Here is a 24,452-nt window from a genome sequence, read left to right on the forward strand (position 1 = left end):
TGATCATGGCACGTACGGCGCGTTCTCCTGTCCAGAGCACTAGTGCCTCCGAAAAAGAAAGTACACTGCGTCCAGAACGCGAGTAAACCTGATCGTGGGCACGTACAGCGTGTTCTCCCACATACAACACCAGCGTCCCCGTTAGAGAAAGTATGCTGCGTCTAGAATGCGAGAAAGCCTGATCGTGGGCACGGACAATGTGTTCTGCTGCCCAGGGCACTAGCTTCTCCAGAACAGAATGTACACTGCTACCAGAACGAGAGGAAGCTTGATTGTGGGCACGTATCCTTGAAGAGCATTATAGAGTTGATAACAGAGAACAGTAGATTTTCTGTAAGCACATACCTCAGCTCATATGAAATGAGGTTTAATCTAGAGAATCAAAATACAATAAGCATTATGGCCAGCAAAAGCCAAAGTGTCTGAATGGTGACCAGGTTGGTGCCCCCCAGGACTAGTCTGCACAGGCTGTTACTTTACAGCAAGTATTTCCAATTCTCCTTCCAGCCAGCAAACTAGGGGAAGTGAATGTTAGGTTTCTGGGTCGGTGAAAACTCATTGAGAGAACTAGGCTGCGAAAATCATTGCATCTCCTAACAATTTACATTTTATTGGTTCTACAAATGTTCTCAGCCCCTGCCAAATAAACCTACAAGGCTCAGAAAATAAGTGGAATAGGCAGACAGTTACTTCATGGAAAACCTGGTGGATGTTTCAAGAGCACCCACTACTATTGCTTTGCAAACCTCATAGTTATTTTTTTCCCTTCTGCCTGAAACAAATAGCATTTGGAGATTAAAGCTGTTCATTTTCTTCCCTTATTGTTCTTCTGGTTTGAGAAATCCCTTTGTAAATTTGCCAGGGAAACCTAAGAGAGCTTCCAGCTTCCTTCCAAGAGTGGCTGCTCATTTTGGCTCTGAGGAGACGCAGAGGACCCCCTGGCATTAGCTCCTGAACAGGAATCATGGAGAAAGAATTTTGAAAAGTATGTGGAACTTTCCAAAAAAGTAAAAGTCTCCCCCTTTTTTTCCAGTCCTCCCTTCCCTCCTTCCTTCTACCTTCCCCCCATACAGAAGCATTGCATCTATCACCCGGTGGCAGTGGTCCACCTTCCCCTGCTGTTTCGTAAGAGCTTTAGAGGAGTTTTAGGAACAGCCCTCTCATAAGGAGCAGATTGGGGAGAGACACTTCCCATTTGAAGGAAGACAGTCCTTAAGGAAGGAGCATCTTTGGGAGGAGACCCTGTGCATCCCATCCACTGCTGGACCGCAGGAGAGCAGATCTGAGCCCTGAGATTCATAGAGCAGGTTGGATATGGGAATGTCCTGTGCACAATCTTCTTCTTCCTGCACTTTCTTAGCCTTTCTGTGAAGTTGGTAGCTCCAGCTCCTTCAGTCCCTAGCAGGATAAAGAGTTGCCATTCACTGTAACTATCTCTATTAACACTTGCACTGCTGGAGAGATTGGGGCAGTTGCCATAAGTTCAGTTCTTTTGCCGGTTAAATATTTTCTATATGATTTCAGAAGATTTTGGGGTTTGTTTCTGATCGAGTACTAAAAAATGCATCACACAGTGGAAAGTAGCGATGTAGTGAGAAATGAAGCTGTGATGGGGAAGATGATTAGCGAGGACTGGGAAGAAGTTACTGGACGTTTCCTCCAGGCGCCCATGGCAACAGAGGTGTTAGTGCAGGATCATATGGATGGGAAGTATGGAAAGTTCCCTTGATTTATTGTAGGATCAGCAAACGTCTGTATAAAGAACTGAATTCCTAATGCATAGCCTCAGACATCACACTGCAGCCAGAGCAGCACCTGATGGAGAATAATGGGGAAAAGCATGCTGGAAAGCAGCAGCCATGTGTGCTGGCCGGTTATGGCATCCTATAGGGTCTACTTCTTTTGCAATATTAATACTTCTTGTAAAAAACCTCCGCATTGTTAGTTATTGGAAAATGCTGAGATTTGTAGTTCTCCTACTTAGAAGGAAGCATATATTGCTGTTATATTCGTGGATAACATACCTAGCATAGAATAGCACACTATCACAGAATGATGTGTGTGTGTGTGGTATGTGTGTATATATAGCTATGTGTGTGTGTGTGTGGTGTGTGTGTGTGTGTGTGTGTGTGTATATAGATATGTGTGTATATAGATATGTGTGTGTGTGTATATAGATATGTGTGTGTTTGTGTATAGATATGTGTGTGTGTGTGTGTGTGTGTGTATATAGATGTGTGTGTGTATATAGCTATGTGTGTGTGTGGTGTGTGTGTGTGTATAGATATGTGTGTGTGTGTGTGTGTATATAGATGTGTGTGTGTGTGTGTATATAGCTATGTGTGTGTGTGGTGTGTGTGTGTGTGTATAGATATGTGTGTGTGTGTGTGTATAGATATATAGATGTGTGTGTGTATATAGATATGTGTGTGTGTGTATATAGATATGTGTGTGTGTGTCTAGTGTGTGTGTATATAGATATGTGTGTGTGTATATAGGTGTGTGTGTGTGTATATAGATGTGTGTGTATGTGTGTATATAGATATGTGTGTGTGTGTGTGTATGTATATAGATATTTGTATGTATATAGATATGTGTGTGTATATAGATATGAGTGTGTGTGTGTATATAGATATGTGTGTATGTGTGTGTGTATATAGATATGTGTGTGTGCATATAGATATGTGTGTGTGCGTATATAGATATGTGTGTGTATATATATTATATATATATCTGTGATATACTACTCATATATATGTGTGTATGTATATATATATATATTTATATGTATAGATAGTTTAAGATATATATACTGTATATACATCTTTATGTGATATACTACCTTACATCTATCTATGTATGATATATATATATATATATATATATATATACATACAGATAGATAGATGTAAAGTAGTATATCACAGAAAGATGTCTATACTATATATATATATATATATATATATATATATATATATATATATATAGACATCACTATTGTTTAATCTCTGTTACCGTATTCATAAACTTGGCATATTGGAAGAAGGTGTTTGGAGCCAGTAAGGAGCAGAAGCAGATCATGAATGACTGTCTCACAGTAGACTTCCTTCTATAAAAAGTGTTAAAGCAGGTATAAACCTAAAGGAAAGTATTGGGCAGAAGGCAAACTCATTAAGTTTTTTTCATTTGCTCCAATACCGTTGTAATCTTTTTTCCAACCACTAGGTGATGCAGGGAGCAGGAAAGACATGTCCTGTGATATATGATACCTGTTCTAGTTCACTTCCAAGCTTAAGAAAAGAACATTAAGCAGTTGCATCTAGAGCAGAGAATGTGGATGTGTCATGGATGCCAGTGTTAGGGAAATACTAATTGCTTAGTCCTTGCTGGAACTGCAGACTTTTGTGACTCAATTGCTTTGGAAATACCAAGCTGCAAATAATGTGTCCTACCTATTGGCTTGTGGCGACTGTTTCCTTGGTGCTCCTGTTTTGACTGTGTTACTTCTGCTATTGCAATTACTGTATTAGCTGATACGTATAGTTATGTTTTATTAGGTTAGGTCTGTTGATTCCCAGTTATTTTTGAATGTGTTTCCAATTTTCCTATGCTGAAAGTAAATGGGAATTTCTATTAAGTAGAACGTGTGCTTTGCTTTGATTCCTGGAAACATTGGCAGAGTTTTGTGAATGGTCAGCACTGGATAAATTACCCAGCGCTCGCTTGTATCATGTGCCAGGCAGTGTAAATGTAGTGTAAAGGAGCTGTGGGGACACATGTCTACACCATCCTGTTGATGGGTTTTGCACTCACTACCTAACATAGCCTTATTGTGTCTGCCTGAATGATTAGAAAAGGAAACCTAAACTGTGACCCTTAATCCCGCTAGCTCTGCTTTTGTGCTGATTCTAAGGCAACATCTGTGGCAGCAATCATGGTGTTTTACAATCCTTGGATGACTCCCTTGTGGCCATTACATCATGGTTGCACTTTTCTTAGGGTCCAAAGGGTCCTTAACCACATCGCTGGTAGTGAGTTCATATTTCTAAGCTAGTTAGGGTTGGAATAGAATTCTTCACCACCACTTGGAGAACTTCCATTGTCCACAGAAGTCTACAGTATCTTCAGTCCAATGAACGCTCTGTAACTCATTTACAAATGTTATTCTCAAAAGTTGCTGTATGCAGTTCTTAATGTTGGACTGTTGAGTTCATTGTTTGAGCACATCCATCATCTCTTGGTTTTATGCAACTCTGTCCAAGTATTTTGTCCTTTTGGGAAAGTCTTCTATGTATCATAAACACATCATAGATGATTAGATTCCATAAAAATGTAATAAAATATAATTAAAGACAGTAACATAAACATGTATTCTTACAAGTCCAACTGGGTTGGCTCCAATAATTTTTCACTCTTTACATGAATATTTATTTTTACTAGTTATTTGTATAGCGTTAACATATTCTTACTTTGCGTCATAAAGACTGCATACTTGTTTCTAGAACGGTATATGGAGGTGAGGGATTCAATAGATCCCTTCTGGTAATGGTTAACATTATGACTCCAAGCCAACACCCAAGACAGGAGATCTTAGTGTGTGCTTGCTACATCTTTCTATGATGGTTATATGGCTAATTCACCACACTCATAAGTGAATAATGAAAATGGGCTCATGTTCTCACCACCCACTAAAATAAGAGCTACAACCATCCTTGCCTATGTCTCATAACTCGAGTAGCTGAATAGAAGTCCATGGGCTTCTTTTATAGTATGGACATCAATGCCTGCCTCCAATTTTGTAATGACTCTATTTCAGGCATACCTACTCTAGAGAATATTTCATAGTAAGATTATTAAATCCAAAAGGAAATACATCTATTGATCTGCGCTGACGTCAAAGGAGGACACCATGCAGTTTAAAAATGGTTGTTTATTGAGTCTATGCGTTTCGATGTGTTCGACTTCTTCATCAGGACTTGTTTAAAGAATTTGGAAACTTGAAAACGCGTCGACTCAAGAAACAGCCATGGTTTCATCTTTTGAGGGCAGCGCAGATCAATAGACACATTTCCATTTGGATTTATCTCCTGGCTCGTGGAGCCCATGTTGCTGCAGCAGCCATCAGTTACATGCTCAATTGTTATACTTCAAGGTGAACAAGATTTTCCAATATCCCAATTAGGATCCATTATGCTCTCTCTTTTCAGCATAGTAAGATTATTTATTAGTCCGGATAATAAAATGAATGGTTGCCATACTATGATATTAATAATACAGATATAGAGGAGGTAAGTCATTCAGAAAGAAGAGACCCTTGGAGCCTTCATGAAGAACATCTGAGGTAATGGCTTCCTGAAATCACACCCGGTTTACATGAAGAGCTGGAAGGCATAGAAACGTAATTTGCTTAGTCACCAAGACTAAAGTGGTTAGCAGTCCTGTGGAAGGGAATAACCGCACTCCGAATCCCTCCTGTAGCTGATCACCTGGGTATGATTACTTAGAATATATACTCAGGAGCTGTACATGCAAGTTGCCACAGGCGCTGGACCTCTGGAGGGTTGTGGTAGTCTGGAATTGGCTTCAGCTTTAGCATTTTGTAGATTAACATTAACACATAGTATGGCTCATATATCAGCCAGCCAGCACAAAGGAATGCAGCCAGGACATCTGAAAATGGGACACTGACCCTTTATTGGCCGACGCTGACTATCTTTCATAATTTTTTATTTTGAAAGCACATCAGAAAAAGCTTTTATGCTACAGAGAGGTAAACAGTTTATGTTACTCCATGTGGTGCCTTTGTGTTGACACCATATAACAAAGATATTGTACAGTCAGAGCAATGCTGTCACTTCTAATATGGCATCTGATGAAGCTTGCCATATGCCATGTGCATTACAGCCTCAGAAACGTGCTTGGGTACTACGTCATTCCTTTGTACAGATGTAACAAACGCTAAACGAAGGTATGTTTTGCGCTAACAAAGGTTCGTATTGTGTTTACGTTATTTGTGTAGCTTCACTGCTCATTAACGTTAAATTGTTGTGGCAAAGCTATGCAAATAGTGGAGGAACTCTGTGTGTGCAATGAAGATCATAGATTGATATAGAAACCTATAGAAAAAAGTTATACCATGGTCTAAGTGGAAGCATTCTGCCCTGGAAGCAGTACTTCTATGGGAGATTGTAATACTTCAATTAGCCATCCTATGGTAGCACATGGCGTGCATACAGGTCCATAGTGCTGATCTGCACCAGCTCTGTGTGGTCATATTCAGGGTTTGTATACACTGGCATATCACATGCACCAGCCCTGGCATTGCCATACTAAATGCCTTCCAATGACATCTTATTGCAGCTAACATGCAAGTGTTATGTGACATCACAAATGTGTTGCAGATGCTGAAACTTTCCCCAGGATTAGAAGCTTAGTGCTAACGACACTTTATGTGTCACAATACCAACATTATATGCAGGCTCCTCAACTGAAAGCTGCTCTAATGTGTTATTCAGCTTAGGTTACATAAGGTTCAAAAAGAGAAACAATCCCATTTGGTTCAGTCTATTGTGGAGGAAGACAGAAAACGCCTAATATTGATTGTGAGCGGAAAATATTTCTTCTTACTCCAAATATAGACTTCAGAACACATCAAAAAATCATTTATATATCATTCTCTATGCAAATTCTGACAACTTTGGAAGAACTGGAAATCAGATATCCATCTCTAGATATTTCATTGTCAATAGAGTCTACCAAATTTTCCAGGGAATTCTATCTATCTATCTATCTATCTATCTATCTGTCTGTCTGTCTGTCTGTCTGTCTGTCTGTCTATCTATCTATCTATCTATCTATCTATTCATCTATTCATCTATTCATCCATCCGTAGGCATACATTTAATTGGTGCAGTCGCACAGGGGCCCAATAGGTAAGGGGGCCCATTACTACCCCCAAAGTACAAAACTGTGTATGTTGATGAACTCGTGAGCTGCAAAGAGCCCACATATTGTTCTTGTACAGGGGCCCTTTTCTGTCTGTGTCCACCATTGCATCCATCCATCCATCTATCCAAGAAAATAAACTGCACTTCAAAATGCAGCAGATTAATTAGCCATTGCTGTTTTTTTTCTTTTGCACATTGGCTAATAAACTGTTACATTTTTTTGTAGATGGAATATTGGAGTGCTGCCTATTTTTATTGGAGATGTATCTTCAAAGTTGTTTGGATAACAACTAATGGACGTGCACCAACTGCTACTTGGAATGAGTGCTGCTTCTTTTCCTTTCATTATCTAGCTATTATCTATCCCTCTATCTATCATCTATCTATCTATCTATCCCTCTATCTATCCCTCTATCTATCATCTATCTATCTATCTATCTATCTATCCCTCTATCTATCATCTATCTATCTATCTATCTATCCCTCTATCTATCTATACATTTATCATCCATCTTGTATCTATCTATTTATTATCTGTCCATTTATCATCTATCTCTCTCTCTATCTATCTATCTATCCCTCTATCTATCTATCCATCTATCTTCGTATCTATCTATCTATCTATCTATCTATCTATCTATCCCTCTATCTATCCATCTATCTGTTTATCATCTATCTATCCATTATCTATCTATCTATCTATGGTATCTATCTATCTGTTTATCATCTATCTATCTATTTTTCAATTTATCATCTATCTTCTATCTATCTATGATCCATCTATCTATCTATCTATCTATCTATCTATCCGTTTATCATCTATCCATCTATCTATCAGTTTATTATCTATCTATCTATGTATCAAATCAAATTAAATCAAATCAAATAAGCTTTATTGGCAGGACCAAATACAAATTAGTTTTGCCAAGCAAGTGTACACTAGGGACTGGGACTGTAGGGATGGTGGGTGGGGACTGTAGTAAGGATGGATGGGGCATATCCAGGGTGGGGGCTATTTAAGTCCATGCTTATCATAGTTCTCTTTCTATCTATCTATCTATCCAATTATCATCTATCTATCCCTCTATCTATCTATCCATTTATCATCTATCTATCTATCTATCTATCTATCTATCTATCTATCTATCCCTCTGTCTGTCCATCTATCCGTCTATCTATCTATCTATCTATCTATCTATCTATCCCTCTATCTATCTATCCATTTATCATCTATCTATCTATCTATCTAGCCATGTATCTATCTATCCCTCTATCTATCTATCCATTTATCATCTATCTATCCCTCTATCTAGCTATCCATTTATCATCTATCTATCTATCTATCTATCTATCTATCCATCCATCTATCTATCTATATATCTATCTCAAACTAACTATAAAACAATTATACTGAAAAAAATCTGCACATACTAAATATCACAATAATTAATACAGGGACTGTTAAGAGAAATGAAGACAACTTTTCCAGTGTGCTGTTAATAATATTATTCATTTTATTATTTCAGATCTATTCATGTTGGTGTAATCCAGAAAACTGAGAAAAAAATGAAAATTCGGCTTCACTTTGCAGTGACGGCACTATGTGCTGTCCTGCTCTTATCTTCTATAGAGGCAGAAGGTAATACATTGAATTATCATCTATTTAGTCAATAAGTAATAGGACTGTCATTTTTTTCCTCTACTTCTTCTTTTCTTCTACTTCTTTTCTCTTTTGTTTGTCTTTTCTCTTTGTCCATTTAAGTGTTGTGCAAATTAAACATTTTTCTTCCCAAAATCGAAGTCAAGGATATACGTATTGTAGATCAGTAGGAAGAGACTTGGCATCTGCCATCTCCAGTCTTGAAGGCATACGGATTTGGAAGAAGCTTGTGTAAGCATGAAGGTACTATATCACAAGCCTCCTGGCACTGGCACTCCCCTCCTGCTTGGCACTTGTGCAGTATGAAACATATAATAAAATTTTCTTCAATGTTTGTACATGTTGTAAATAATTATGATTTATCTTTCTTTTAATCTAAAATGTTGATGAAACTTTGTTATTCTTCATGTATATCGGACTACCTACAATTGTGCAAAGGTACATTACCCATGCCATGGTTCAGGCACTATGGGAAGTATGGCTTTATTGTAGCAGATATTTGAAAACTGTCACCTTCTAGATTATGTTCATAAAACATTTAGAAATCATATGAATCCACTATTAATAATGGAGCAATACGCCACTTTAAAGATTATAACAGGGAACTGCAAAAAGTAATAAAGACCATCCGTTCAATAACTGACTATTGGGAGAAAACCCCTTTAGATAATGACATCTTGGTTACACAAAATCACCACTTGTGGGAACTCACTGCATATGAATTTGTACAGATCCGTTTGATTTAATACTAACTGCATGACTGTGTATACATTGAGCTCCACCTAGTGGCAGATATGTTTTGTCTGCCCCTTAACAGGACATCATTACAACTTCTTCTACAAAGTATTGACTACATGCAGACAGCCTCCAATTTTTTTTTTATCAACATTTTTGTTTCTTTCCTATAAAGCCCCATAAGATATTATAAAGACAAGAAGAAATTACTATGTTTGCAGTTCCTTAATATAACCTTTAATTTGGCTTTAAACAGGGACATCTATAGAAGATGTTGGCTGCAGTTGTGTAGATGTTATAGGCTTTGCTATAAAAATTGTCACCATGATACTGGGTTCTACTGAGAAAAATGTTTGTTACACATGGACACATCATTTCTTTATGGTAGATTGTACTTTTCTTTGGGGCTGCATGAAGATACAACTACAAATTTTTCAGTTCATATATTTGCGTTCTGTTTGTATCATGTTTGCATTACGTATAGGCTGCAACGGATGTCTAACAGGGGCATTCATCGCCCTTAGAGTTATATGGATATGTTCCATATATGTTAATTACATGACAAGATTTGGGTATGGATGCCTTTGTTAGTTATCCGTTCAAACTATTCATGGCCCGTAGGCAATAATGGAGTTCATTCAATGGTTATGTAATATAAAGCTATGAAAAAGCTCATGAAGTATTTGTTAGAAAGATGCCTATTACATATGCCATATAGTGGCATGTATCAGCAATGGACTTCCCTGATCAAACGGTCTAACTTTAATGTACACCTTTTTTTACTGGACTTTGGTGAATGGAATAGACTTTTTTCCCTGTATATTGACTAGACAGAGGCCAAAATAACAGTTCTTCTAGTAATAAAGCTCTATAGATACTTAAGCAATAGTCCTTCTAGCAATCAAGCTCTATGGACACTTAAACAGCAGTCCTTCTAACAATAAAGCTCTATGGACAGTTAAGCAGCAGTCCTTCTAGCAATAAAGGTCTATGGACACTTAACAGTCCTTCTAGCAATCAAGCTCTATGGACAGTTAAGCAGCAGTCCTTCTTGCAATAAAGCTCTATGGACAGTTAAGCAGCAGTCCTTCTAACAATAAAGCTCTATGGACAGTTAAGCAGCAGTCCTTCTAGCAATAAAGGTCTACGGACACTTAACAGTCCTTCTAGCAATCAAGCTCTATGGACACTTAAGCAGCAGTCTTTCTAGTAATAAAGGTCTACGGACACGTAAACAACAGTCCTTCTAGTAATAAAGGTCTACGGATGCGTAAACAACAGTCCTTCTAGTAATAAAGGTCTACGGATGCGTAAACAACAGTCCTTCTAGCAATCAAGCTCTATGGACAATTAAGCAGCAGTCTTTCTAGTAATAAAGGTCTACGGACACGTAAACAACAGTCCTTCTAGTAATAAAGGTCTACGGACACGTAAACAACAGTCCTTCTAGTAATAAAGGTCTACGAACACGTAAACAACAGTCCTTCTAGTAATAAAGGTCTACGGACACGTAAACAACAGTCCTTCTAGCAATAAAGCTGTATGGACACTTAAATAACAGTCCTTCTAGCAATAAAGGTCTACGGACACGTAAACAGCAGTTCTTCTACCAATAAAGGTGTACGGACACATAAATAACAGTCCTTCTAACAATAAAGTTCTACGGACACATAAATAATAGCCCTTCTAGCAATTAAGCTGTATGGACACATAAACAAGAGTCCTTCTACCAATAAAGCTCTATGGACACATGAACAAGAGTCCTTCTAGTAATAAAGCTTTATAGATACTTAAACAACACCCCTTCTAGCAATAAAGCTCTATGGACACTTTTAGCATGAGCATTGGGAGCTTTTACACTAAATCTGGGGCAAAAATATGATGAGCACAGGATCTTATTTAGTCGTTAGAAAAAAAGTCTTCCAACATTCTTCAGCCAATCCAAAATATGGACGTGAATATGGAACTCATATACCTAGCTGTCAGTAAACACTAATTAGCTTCCAGTCATCTAATTGGCTCCAAAATATTGTTCTTTAAAAATGTTAGCATCTATTATTGGCATAGAGGTATCCTTGCCAATATTCAGTTTGCTGTGCTAAATACCCTGACCAAGGCAGAGTGATTTGGTGACATCCTCCGGCACTCAACATCTATGGCAGAGCACTACCTTGAAGCTCCTGGAACCTTATGGAAATCTGTAATAGGCTTCCTACGTACCAAGCGGCAGTGATAAACTGCTGTCTTCTTATATTTCAGAGTTGCTTCTGGCATGAGAGCCAGCGTGTTACCTCTGCCCCACCATAGCCTTGTACACCTGCTCACCCCACCCCTATTATTTATTATTATAGCTCTATTTGTTCCATGGTGCTCTACATGTGAACCCCTTGTGTATTTCTTTTAATAATTGCTGTAACCTTGGCTTTCTTTGTAAGTTATTACAACTAAATACGCAGCAAATCCTTTCAGTAGTATCCTATTAGCAATTTTCAGTCATGCAGACAGTAGTGCTAAATTATCTCCATGTTTTTCGGTTGCTGCCTTCTTATCCAGCCTTGCAGCCAAACCAAACAGCTGTCCCACACAAAATGGCCAAAATACAGTATATTTTATTGCTCACCCTTTATCTATTTCTAAACTAGAGGAATGAGTTACAACCATTTTTGGCAGTGACTTTCTTAGCCGGGATGCCGCTGAGCTGTGTGGTTCCTTGGACATGGTATGCAGATGATAATACATTAACGCGACATGGAGCATGTGTTTATATGCGGGATATTCCTGGCATGCCTCATTAGACTGTATTAACATAGGATGTCTGTAAAGGTTCATTGTCGAGACCTATGTGGATTGACTGCATGTTGGATTTAGAGCTCATTATCTTATTACTAAAGCAAAATTTTATTATTATTTTTAGCACTAATTTCCCTTAAAGGGAATGTTGGAGATTGTTTTTAAAAAACAAACTAAGGGTAAAAAATGGGCTAATATATTAAAACAAAAATTGAAACCCCTGCGGTTTCACTTCTAACAATCACTTGATCCCTACCGCCAACCCCTGAACGCAGCAGTCACATGCCGAAAATGTAAGCATCATGTGATTGAGGAACGCGACATCATGGCTGCAGGACCAGCGGGGACCACCGGAGACGTGACCCCGGAATAGCTGGGATTTTATTAAGTGATTAATGCTTGTATTATATAATTTACTGCCCTTATTTAAAAAATTCCCGAGCGACTCCTAATTGGGTGTGTCATTGCATTTTTCCTTGAGGCATGAAATAAATATTACTACATACGGATACAGGATTATTAACTAATTAGATCCTTACTACTATTTTTTATTTAGAAAGTGATTGCCAAAAAATAATTGAAAGACTCTTAAAGCAAATCTTATTACATTCTACTTAAAAGTCATCTAAAAATTAGCATATTTATTAAGAGGCAATTACAATATTACATGATTCTATGGGTGCTTAAATTGAAAGTAATGACCCTGTACATGAAAGATATACAGTAGTGTATCTTATATGTTACAGGTATATACTGCCTCTATAACAAGTGAATGGACTATTCTGTAAAGTGTGGTACTACTATGTAATATAACTGCCCTCATTGTGACCCACACTAGCAGGCTCCCACATTTATCATATATTTTATTTTTACATTATTCCATATATCAAATAGAGTTGTTTTCTGATAGTGTAATGTTATGCACACATCTAGAACCCAAAATTCATCAAATTTAAGAGGAAAGGTTCTTTCATGTGGAAAATGGTATCTGATCTGAAGGCCGGATGAAAGGGTCTAATCAGATTTACATACATATTTGGAGACTTTAAAAAGCTCGTTTTGCTCTTTGAATTCCCTTGTGTTTATATGTATATGAGTCCAGTGGGTGGTCCTAGTAGTGATTGACAGTTTTCCTTGTATGACTGTATTCAGAGAGAGCTGTCAATCACTGAATAGGGCCAGCCATTATACTCATACATACTGCCCTGTATGAGTACATGTGGAAAGAGCTGTCAATCACTGAATAGCCTCATCCATTGTACTCATACATTCAAACTGCTCTGTATGAGTGCATGCAGAGATAGCTGTCAATCACTAAATAGGACCACCCATTGGACTCATGCATACAGTCTTTCCTGTTGAAGTGCATACAGAGAGCTGTCAATCACTGAATGGGACTGCCCATTGTACTCATGTATACATACCTCCCTGTATGAGTACATGCAGAGAGCTGTCAATCACTGGATAGCACCACTCCTTGTACTCATGCATACATACCTCCCTGTATGAGTGCATGCAGAGAGCTGTCAATCACTGGATAGCACCACTCCTTGTACTCATGCATACATACCTCCCTGTATGAGTGCATGCAGAGAGCTGTCAATCACTGGATAGCACCACTCCTTGTACTCATGCATACATACTTCCCTGTATGAGTGCATGCAGAGAGGGCTGTCAATCACTGGATAGCACCACTCCTTGTACTCATGCATACATACTTCCCTGTATGAGTGCATGCAGAGAGCTGTTAATCACTGGATAGCACTACTCCTTGTACTCATGCATATATACTTCCCTGTATGAGTGCATGCAGAGAGGGCTGTCAATCACTGGATAGCACCACTCCTTGTACTCATGCATACATACTTCCCTGTATGAGTACATGCAGAGAGAGCTGTCAATCACTGGATAGCACCACTCCTTGTACTCATGCATACATACTTCCCTGTATGAGTGCATGCAGAGAGGGCTGTCAATCACTGGATAGCACCACTCCTTGTACTCATGCATACATACTTCCCTGTATGAGTGCATGCAGAGAGCTGTTAATCACTGGATAGCACTACTCCTTGTACTCATGCATATATACTTCCCTGTATGAGTGCATGCAGAGAGGGCTGTCAATCACTGGATAGCACCACTCCTTGTACTCATGCATACATACTTCCCTGTATGAGTACATGCAGAGAGAGCTGTCAATCACTCGATAGCACCGCCCCTTGGATTCATGCATATATACTTCCCTGTATGAGTGCATGCAGAGAGGGCTGTCAATCACTGGATAGCACCACCCCTTGGATTCATACATACAAACTGCACTGTATGAGTGCATGCAGAGAGCTGTCAATCACTGGATAGCACCACTCCTTGTACTCATGCATACATACCTCCCTGTATGAGTGCATGTGACCCGCCCCAGGGCCGTGGGGTACTCGGTTCTGGGTGTTGGTTACTGGGATTATGTCACGGGGGCCTGTGCCCGGTTCCGTGGCCCTGGTGGTCGCTGAAAGTCAATAAATAATAAAAATAAAAAAAATAAATAAATAAATAAAAAAAATAATAAAGAAAAAAAATAAATAAATAAATAAATAAAAGTATTTTGTGACGCCACCTACGGTTCCAGTATGGTTACTGGGGCTGCAGGTCAGACCTCTGGGGTGATGGTTAGGCAGCCAGTTGTTTACGCTTCCCGTAGGTGAGTGCATGCAGAGAGCTGTCAATCACTGGATAGCACCACTCCTTGTACTCATGCATATATACTTCTCTGTATGAGTGCATGCAGAGAGCTGTCAATCACTGGATAGCACCACTCCTTGTACTCATGCATACATTCTTTCCCTGTTTGAGTACATGCAGAGAGAGCTGTCAATCACTGAATAGCACCACCCATTGGATTCATGCATACATACCTCCCTGTATGAGTGCGTGCAGAGAGCTGTCAATCACTGGACAGCACTACTCCTTGTACTCATGCATACATACTTCCCTGTATGAGTGCGTGCAGAGAGAGCTGTCAATCACTGGACAGCACTACTCCTTGTACTCATGCATATATACTTCCCTGTATGAGTGCATGCAGAGAGAGCTGTTAATCACTAGTAGGACCTCCCACTGGACTCATATATACAATCACAATGGACTTCAATCTTCTTCTCTATACCATGATGTCCACAGGTCAAGCTACATCTACAACGTGACACGTTTCCATTAGGCTATATTCTTGGAACAACATTTTTCGGTTGAATTTTCCTAATTTTCATCCCTTTTCCATCCCAAAATTGAACAAGTCAACCCAGGACTGATTAGCACTTACGGAATTGCTGATTTATGATTTCCCCTCTAACTCAAGGTTGAAGATTCATATTAGTCTTACATTCTGCAATAATTAATGTGTACCTTAGTTACAAGGAGCAGACACACAACTGAATTGACTTGGAAGTCTGCACTTACTGCAGCATTATATCTGAGATCTGAGGCAGGAGAGTTTATTTAGAAAAGTGGACAAGCCAAGAAATTCCCCAGAAAGTTTATTATTCTCCAGTCCTTTTGTTATATTTACTGAAACAATGTTTCTCCGCATTGTGATAGCACAAGTAGGGTTCATTATAAGTGCCTAATGTCACCAAATCACCTCTGCTACGGCAAATTGTTTCCTAGCGTTTACTTGACATCTTCTCACTTTTGTTTAAAATTTCTTTGTTTCCATAGATGTGGCAAATGTTTGACTAAAGGGTTATTTCCATCTTTATTGTGGGATAATATTTGCAATTACATGCAACTTCGCAATATACTGTTTATTAAAATTTTCAGCCTTTCTTAAGATATTAACACTTTTTCCCCCCTTTTTTTACAGCTTGTTACTTAGTAAATCGACCACTGTGGCTAGACTGCAGAATATGCTCAATACTAGTAACACGTTCTTTTCTGTTGAGTTTATAAGCACTGTTTTGAAGCTAACCAGGATATCTGCAGCGTGCTGTAACCTCCCAATCCTGGCCAGTTTCAACACAGAGCTTAGAAACTAGACAGCAGCTGTGGTCGGTCTCCTAGGTAACGATCTGTCAACAAAAGAAAAGTGATAATATCCGAAGAATAGCTGCAAATTTTAAAATACATTTTTACATGTACAATATCCAACGATGAAGAGCGGAATAACCCCCAATTTTAGAATTTGGTATCTACAGGATCCCAAATAATATGGCATACTAATATATATATATATATATATATATATATATATATATATATATATATATATACTATTATTATATATGGTATATCCAAGGAAGAAGAGCTGCATCTTAGGATCCATCTAAAATAATGTTGGATAACATTGGATTATAGTGTGCCAGCTGTGACTATCTTTTGTAATGGCAGGAAGCAGGATTTCTGTCTCTGAGTAATTATTTTAGATTTCATCAGCCTCAGCTTTTTATAAGCAAATGTGTTAAAGACGTATGTATTTACAGGTGTTGAATACATTGTATGCTTGGCTTTTCTCTTGCCTCCATGTGTGCAATGTATGTGTTAAAGAGGACCTGTCGTCAGTTCAGACGTATGTCTCAGAAACATCTTTCCTTACAAATCTGTGCTGTTCTGTTCCTCAGTTATTCCTCCTGGAATTGCATTATTGAATAGAAAAATGGTTATTTTCCCTGTCAGTAGGCTATGTACCTATACACTGTGACACATTGTCGTCAGCACACACCTTATTAATAATGGTGATTGCAAACCCAATGGCTAAGGAGGATTTTTCACTTGCTTTGAATATGTCATTTTTATTTAACCTGACTTAAATGCCGCTGATCTACTAAATCTGGCATTGTAAATTTTGTGTTCATGTGCCCCATCACACCTGAGATATGGCACTGTCTTTCCTGTGTATAAAGCTGGTCTTTTAAGCCAACTGTGTGGGGTCATCAAAGAAAATATAAAGCTATGTGCCCACGGGAGAATAAACCTGCGGATTTATCTGCGGAAAATATGCAGATTTTCTGGATTTTCCAGATAAATCCACAGGTTTCAGCATGTACAGACACTCCCCATGTTATCCTATGGGACATGAGGAGTGCTGTGTCCATGCTGTGGTATGTGCGGGTGCAGAATATGCTGCGGATGTCCCACAGCCACACGTAATTGCATGTCAATCATTTCTGCGGAATTACCTGTGGAAATCCTGACCTTCCACTATGGAGATAGGGCCGGGACATCCGCAGGTAAGCTGCAGTAATGCCCGCAGGTTTACCGCAGCTATTTCGCTGTGCTACCGCAGCTAAAAATAGCTGCAGATTCCAGCGAGCAGCTGCGGGAAACCTGCGGCCGTATCTGTGGATATATCCGCAGGTACAAACTCCCATAGGCACATAGCCTAGAAGAGAAGAGCTAAGGACCACGCCCACTTGGCTAAAAGGCTCTACATTTAAATGAAAAGAGGCCATATCTCAGGAATGAAAAAGCACAGGAACAATATAAAAACATCACCATATTCAGGGGAAGAGTGAATGTTAGGACTAATGACTGGTCCTTTGTAAGGCTGAGTTCACATGTCCCGTAATCATCCGCTAGAACAGATCCTGCAGATCCATTGGCAAAAAGATGTCTGCTGGATCCCTTTTTTTTAACTTGTGCGTCTATGGAGAATTGATCCGTTAACAGATTGCTATTTACCTTCCATTTGACATGGATCCTGTAAGAAAAAAACAGATCCGTTACAAATGCAAGAATAGTGGATGAGTAAATAGCAATATGTTAACGGATCCATTCTCCATAGAATCCCAAGTTAAAAAAAGGGATCCAGCTCTCCATAGACTCCCATGCTAAAAAAACGCATCCGTCAGATATCAGTTATTTAACAAAAGACAAAAAAGTTGTGTTTGCAGAACTTCTTTTTTCCAAAGGATCTCTGCAGGATCCGTTCTAACAGATGATTACAGGATATATGAACTGAGCCTAAGAATGCCATTCATTAATTCATTAATGCTTCTGGTATTTCAATGTGTCTATGATCAAAGGATACACGAAATGTTACAGAATACTGCATGAATGTAACCAGTTGTTTTCCCCATGTAATCCTGTATTCATCAACATAGAAGAAATGCTGCCGAATTCTATATCTGGAAATGTCACCTAAAAAGGTCAAAACAAAGCGGAGTAATGACAGTTCATAATTTTCTTTTCTTTGCTGTGAGATGGACCCTTAAGCATGCAAAGAATTGGGAGTTTTTGCCAAGTATGCTATGTGATGGAGATCTGTTATGACTGTATCAGGAGGTATATTCACAAACACTTCTATACGGAGACAATTTAAGCAAACCTTCTGCCACAAAATCCATATGCTTCTGTACAGGTTGACAGATTTTTCAGATTCTACAGATTTTCTTCCCCACAGTCATTTTTTTTTTCTTGGAATCCGGTCTTTTGGAGTTAACCAAGTTGGGCTACTACTGTTCTCGGGCAGTAAAGCCTAAGTCATCTGCACAACAGGTCAAATTGCTGTCCAGGTTGGTGCCACCTCTTTACCATGTACTGATACCTTTTTGAAGCATGCTCAGGTCAGTTCTGTCTGCCTTTGCATTAAATTTGTACTGAGCCTTTGCTACCGAAATAGTATTTTATAATGATATTCCTTAAATTCAATTGCAAGCTTGAAATGCGTATTCTATTTTTGACTTTTAGAAGCTTTTGCATGACTCCAACATAATAAAACGACAGCAGAGTTATGGTTGACTGCTTCAGAAAGTGACAAGCCATCTAACATACAATTCTAAATGAATCTAGCATAAATAGGAAGAAAAAAGATTTTATATATTAGTATCGGCCATTCTGAAATCTTTCAAAAGATCCATAATCAAAAATACAAGTGAAAGTGAAGGAAAAAAAATATACAGAAGATGACTGGACAATTTTTTGAGCATTGTTTGTCAGCATTTCTTCACTGTTTAATGGATTTGAAAGTTAGTTAAAAAATGCTGAAAAAAATGCTAAAAATGAATAAATGATGCCTCAGGTTTACAAAACTCCATAGAAATGAGAAATTACTCAATGGTCTTTGACCTAAAAAAAAAAAGTTGCATGAAGATACACTAAGTAGTACTTTGCACACTACGACATTGCAAGCCGATGGTAGTGATGCCGAGCACGATAGTCTCCGCCCCCGTCGCAGCTGCGATATCTTGTGATAGCTGCGGTAGCAAACATCATCGCTACGGCAGCTTCACATGCACTCACCTGCCCTGCGACGTCGCTCCAGCCGGTGAACCGCCTCCTTCCTAAAGGGGCGGGTGGTGCGGCGTCACAGCGACGTCACACGGCAGGCGGCCAATAGAAGCAGGGGGCGGAGATGAGCGGGACGTAAACATCCCGCCCACCTCCTTCCTTCCTCATTGCAGCCGGGACGCAAGTAAGGTGATGTTCCTCGCTCCTGCGGCTTCACACACAGTGGTGTGTGCTGCTGCAGGAACGAGGAACAACATCGTAACATCGGTCCTTCCAAAATTATGGAAATGACCGACACTATACCGATCATACGATTTCGACGCTTTTGCGCTCGTTAATTGTAGTAAAAACGATTCACATACTCCGTTGTTGACAGCGACGCTGGATGTGCGTCACTTTCGATTTGACCCCACCGACATCGCACCTGCGATGTCGTAATGTGCAAAGTACCCCTAAGACCCTGAGCTCATTTATACATCTGTTTTTCTACATACAAGGTACACAATAAATTAAAAAAAGAAAAAAAAAAACAGTTTTTTTGTGTATCTGAATCATGTGCAATGTCAGCAATGTCACCATGATCAGAAGGATTGATTGTCAGCCTCTAAATATAAACAAGAATGTTTCCATTCACTAACAGCAAGCAGAAATATTAAAGTATGTTAGAAACATGAAAGTGAATATCCAGGAGTTTTTATTTTTTTACAATGTGCCTATGAACCAACAGGCAGGTACTTCCCAACCAGCTGCCTGATGTGCCCAGCGCTGATCTCTGCCAGCTCTGAGCGGTCACAGACCTCCCCCACCGGTGATTCAGTGGCTTGCACTGATGTCAACAGAGTGGTGGCTTATTTTTTGATTTTAGGCACATAGTAAAAAAAAACATGAATAACCTCATTAAGTGTATTAGAAAGTTGCAGAGTGTGTCATCACTATACAATAAATAAACTTAATTTAAACAAAATAGCACCTTTTTAATAATCTTTAATCTTTTTTGCTAACAAATTAGTACCATCATGACCCTACACCTACCTTAAAGAGAATCTGTCACTTGATTTTTATTATGTAATCAGAGAACAGCAAGATATAGGGGCAGAGACTCTGATTCCAGCCATGTATCACTTAGTTTACTGGGTGCTGCAGTTGTGATCTAACAGTGCCCTGAATGCTGAGCCCTGTGTAACCCCACCCACATAATTAATTGGCAGCTTTCTGTGTATACTGTATATTGACAGAAAGCTGGTAACCAGTAGTGGGAGTGGAGGTACACAGAGTAGTTGACTAACAGGCCCAAAACAGCCAGACTTAGGCCTTGGTTCCACTAATGACCATCTGCTCTGGGTGTCAGCCGAGGGTTATGCGGTTTTGATCCGATCTTGTGATTGGGTCACAGCTTCAGATAAGAAGGAGGGAACACTTTCTCCTTCTCCTCCGCTACCTGTCTCTGCATATATCGTATTGCGATCAGATGACATGCGACTGCAGTGCGATGTTTCACAACGCATCCGGAGACTTGTATGGGGGTGTGTGATCCGAGACTCGCTGCAAAACGCAGTATGCTGAGATTCATTTCTCATGCCAACGTGTCATGAGTAATCAATTGTAGTTGGACACTGCCTCATAGTTTTGCACTAAAGAGATAGCAATCTGATGTTTTATTGGATTGCACTCGTCCGTGCAAAACGCCAGTGGAACCGAACCCTAATAGTGATAGTTTTCTGCTGAAAAAACACTGATTTTATTGAAACAGCATCACACAGCCTAGTAAATGATACATGACTGGAATCAGGGTCTAAGGCCTTACATCATGCTTCTCTCAGATTATACAGTAAAAACATCTGACAGATTCCCTGTAAATGTAAATGTAAGCCTGTTACACATTATTACACACATAAATAGTATTTTTACAGAAACGACAGAAAAAGCACCCCAGATATGCATGCAATTAGTAATAAGTACATATCATAAGTGTAAACTGCAGCTTAGATTGGTGATACATCATATGACATGTGAAGTATGCCTGGATTCCCTCTGCTCTCAATGAAATAGTTTGCTAAAATTTTAAGTGGATATTCAAAAACCTAATAATAAAGCTAAAGACAATATTAGAGTCCTTTTAGTGTAGTAACCCTTCAGAATGCAGACACGTTGCTTCCTTGCCTGCTGATTAATACTCACTTTGCGCTGACCGAAGCCTCGATTTACAAACTGAGTGAATATCATTATAAAATAAGACACAAAGTCTGTGTGTAATGCAATCTGTACATGGAGGCTTTTGTTCATTTTGGTGAGCTCAAGCAAATCATGATTTCATGTATATCGCATGATGCCATGAAATAATCTATATGCAGAGAATTCCTTCCATTTTTTAATGTCCAATCATACCTGTTATCAGCCATCTGATTTTTTTCCGTGTGCAGTTATGTGTGGGTTAACCTGCCCTCTCCACTGTGTGCTCGCAGTATTCTGTACAACGCTCATCCACATGCTGTGATTCCGTCTTGCCATCATTAACCAGTCTTTTGTGAAAGTCTATACTTGCATTTTGATGTCAAAATGCTGTTTCTACTGTAGTATGGACCACCTGTCTGCCTGTTATAGAAGTACAACACTCCTTCCTTTCAAAGGATCCTATGTCAGATAAATATTTAGCCAAAATCTTTATAAGGACTATTGTCCATGCAGGAGGAATGGTTCCTGGAGGGTTTGCCATGCCATGGACATCAAAGGCATAACTTAAACACCAGCATCCCCCTCTTATTATATTTCATTTATAGCACTGATCTTTTCAAAAAGGGAAAATGGACTTTTAGAGCCCTCTCCTGTTCCAAGGTCCAGGTGCAACTCCAACATCTGGACTCTCATTAGTTCCAATAATATTTTAATCCCTCAGTTTAATTGAAAATTATTTTTTTAATGAACATTCTATATTTGGTGCCATCTGAAGTCATAAAACAATATTTATGCAATGCATTTGTATGCTATATGATATTTTAGGACAGGGATGTTAAACTCAAATACACAGAGGGCCAAAGTTAAAAACTTGGACAAAGTCATGAGTCAACCTAGTCGCGGGCCCCACATAGTCCTCAATACAGAATCATGGGCCCCAAGTAATCATACATAAAGATTAATGGGTCCTAAATAGTCCTCTATACAGAATAGTGGCCCCCACATAGTTCTCCATACAGAATAATGGGCTCCACATAGCCCTCCATAAATAATAGGCCCCACATAGTCCTCCATACAGAATAATGGGCCCCACATAGTCCCCCATTCAGAATAATGTGTCCCACATATCCCTCCATACAAAATAATGGGCACAGCATAATCACACATAAAGATTAATGCTCCCCAGAAAGTCCTCTATACAGAATAATGTGCCCAACATAGTCCTACATGCAGAATAATGTGCTCCACATACCTTCCATACAGAATAATGAGCCCCACATAGTCCTCAATACAGAATAATGGACTCCATATAGTCCTCCATACAGAATAATGGGCCCCTCATAGTTATCCATACAGAATAATGGACAGCACATTGTTCTTTATACAGAACGAGTCCCCATATAGAAATCCATACAGAAGAATGGGCCACACATAGCCCTCCATACAGGATAATTGGCACCACATTGTTCTTTACTCAGAATAATAGGCCCCACATAGTACCCCATACAGATTAATGGGCTTCAAGTAGTCCTCTATACAGAATAATGGGTGCCACATAGTCCTTCACACAGAATTATGGGTACCACATAGGTCTCCATACAGAATAATAGGCCCCACATAGTTCTCCATACAGAATAATGGGCACCATATTGTTCTTTATTCAATACAGAACAAGGCCCCACATAGTCCTCCATACAGAATAATTTGTCCCATATAGTCCTCCATACAGAATATTGGGCCCCACATAGTTCTCTACACAGAATAATGGACCCCACATAGCCCTCCATACAGAATAATGTGCCTCACATTGTCCTCAGTATGAAATAATAGGCCCCACATAGTCCTTCATAGAGAATAATGTGCCCATCATAGTCCTCTGTACAAAATGATGGGCTCCAAATAGTCCTGTATACAGAATAATGGGCCCCACATAGTCCTCCATACAGAATAATGGGCCCCACATAGTCCTCTATACAGAATAATGTGCCCCACATAGTCCTCTATACAGAATAATATGCCCCACATAGTCATCCATACAGAATAATGTGCCCCACATAGCTCTCCATACAGAATAATGGGCCCACATAGCCCTCCATACAGAATAATGGGCCCACATAGCCCTCCATACAGAATAATGGGCCCCACATAGTTCTGCATACAGAATAATGTGCCCCACATAGCTCTCCATACAGAATAATGGGCCCACATAGCCCTCCATACAGAATAATGGGCCCACATAGCCCTCCATACAGAATAATGGGCCCCACATAGTTCTGCATACAGAATAATGTGCCCCAAATAGTGCTCCATACAGAATAATGGGCCCACATAGTCCTCTATACAGAATAATGTGCCCCACATAGTCCTCTATACAGAATATTGGGCCCCACATAGTTCTCTACACAGAATAATGGACCCCACATAGTCCTCCGTACAGAATAATGGGCCTCACATTGTCCTCAGTATGAAATAATGGGCCCCACATAGTCCTTCATAGAGAATAATGTGCCCATCATAGTCCTCTGTACAAAATGATGGGCTCCAAATAGTCCTGTATACAGAATAATGGGCCCCACATAGTCCTCCATACAGAATAATGGGCCCCACATAGTCCTCTATACAGAATAATGTGCCCCACATAGTCCTCTATACAGAATAATATGCCCCACATAGTCATCCATACAGAATAATGTGCCCCACATAGCTCTCCATACAGAATAATGGGCCCACATAGCCCTCCATACAGAATAATGGGCCCACATAGCCCTCCATACAGAATAATGGGCCCCACATAGTTCTGCATACAGAATAATGTGCCCCAAATAGTGCTCCATACAGAATAATGGGCCCACATAGCCCACTATACAGAATAATGGGCCCACATAGCCCTCCATACAAAATAATAAGCCCCACATAATCCTCCATAGAGAATA

At 39.4% G+C, this 24,452-nt stretch overlaps 1 protein-coding gene across 3 annotated transcripts in view; it reads left to right on the forward strand.

Moving 5' to 3' along the window:
• The first annotated feature begins 1,189 nt into the window (after positions 1–1,189).
• Positions 1,190–24,452, forward strand: part of COL12A1 (collagen type XII alpha 1 chain) — a 220,316-nt gene continuing 197,053 nt past the window's right edge. For all 3 annotated transcript variants that reach the window (XM_075340200.1, XM_075340202.1, XM_075340201.1), the window contains exons 1-2: positions 1,190–1,307; positions 8,474–8,586. In XM_075340200.1, the coding sequence (XP_075196315.1) occupies positions 8,514–8,586 (73 nt within the window). In that variant the 5' untranslated portion in view covers positions 1,190–1,307; positions 8,474–8,513. The remainder of the gene's footprint in view (positions 1,308–8,473; positions 8,587–24,452) is intronic.

This window comes from Anomaloglossus baeobatrachus, chromosome 3 (assembly GCF_048569485.1).
Source record: "Anomaloglossus baeobatrachus isolate aAnoBae1 chromosome 3, aAnoBae1.hap1, whole genome shotgun sequence".
Lineage (NCBI taxonomy): Eukaryota > Metazoa > Chordata > Amphibia > Anura > Aromobatidae > Anomaloglossus > Anomaloglossus baeobatrachus.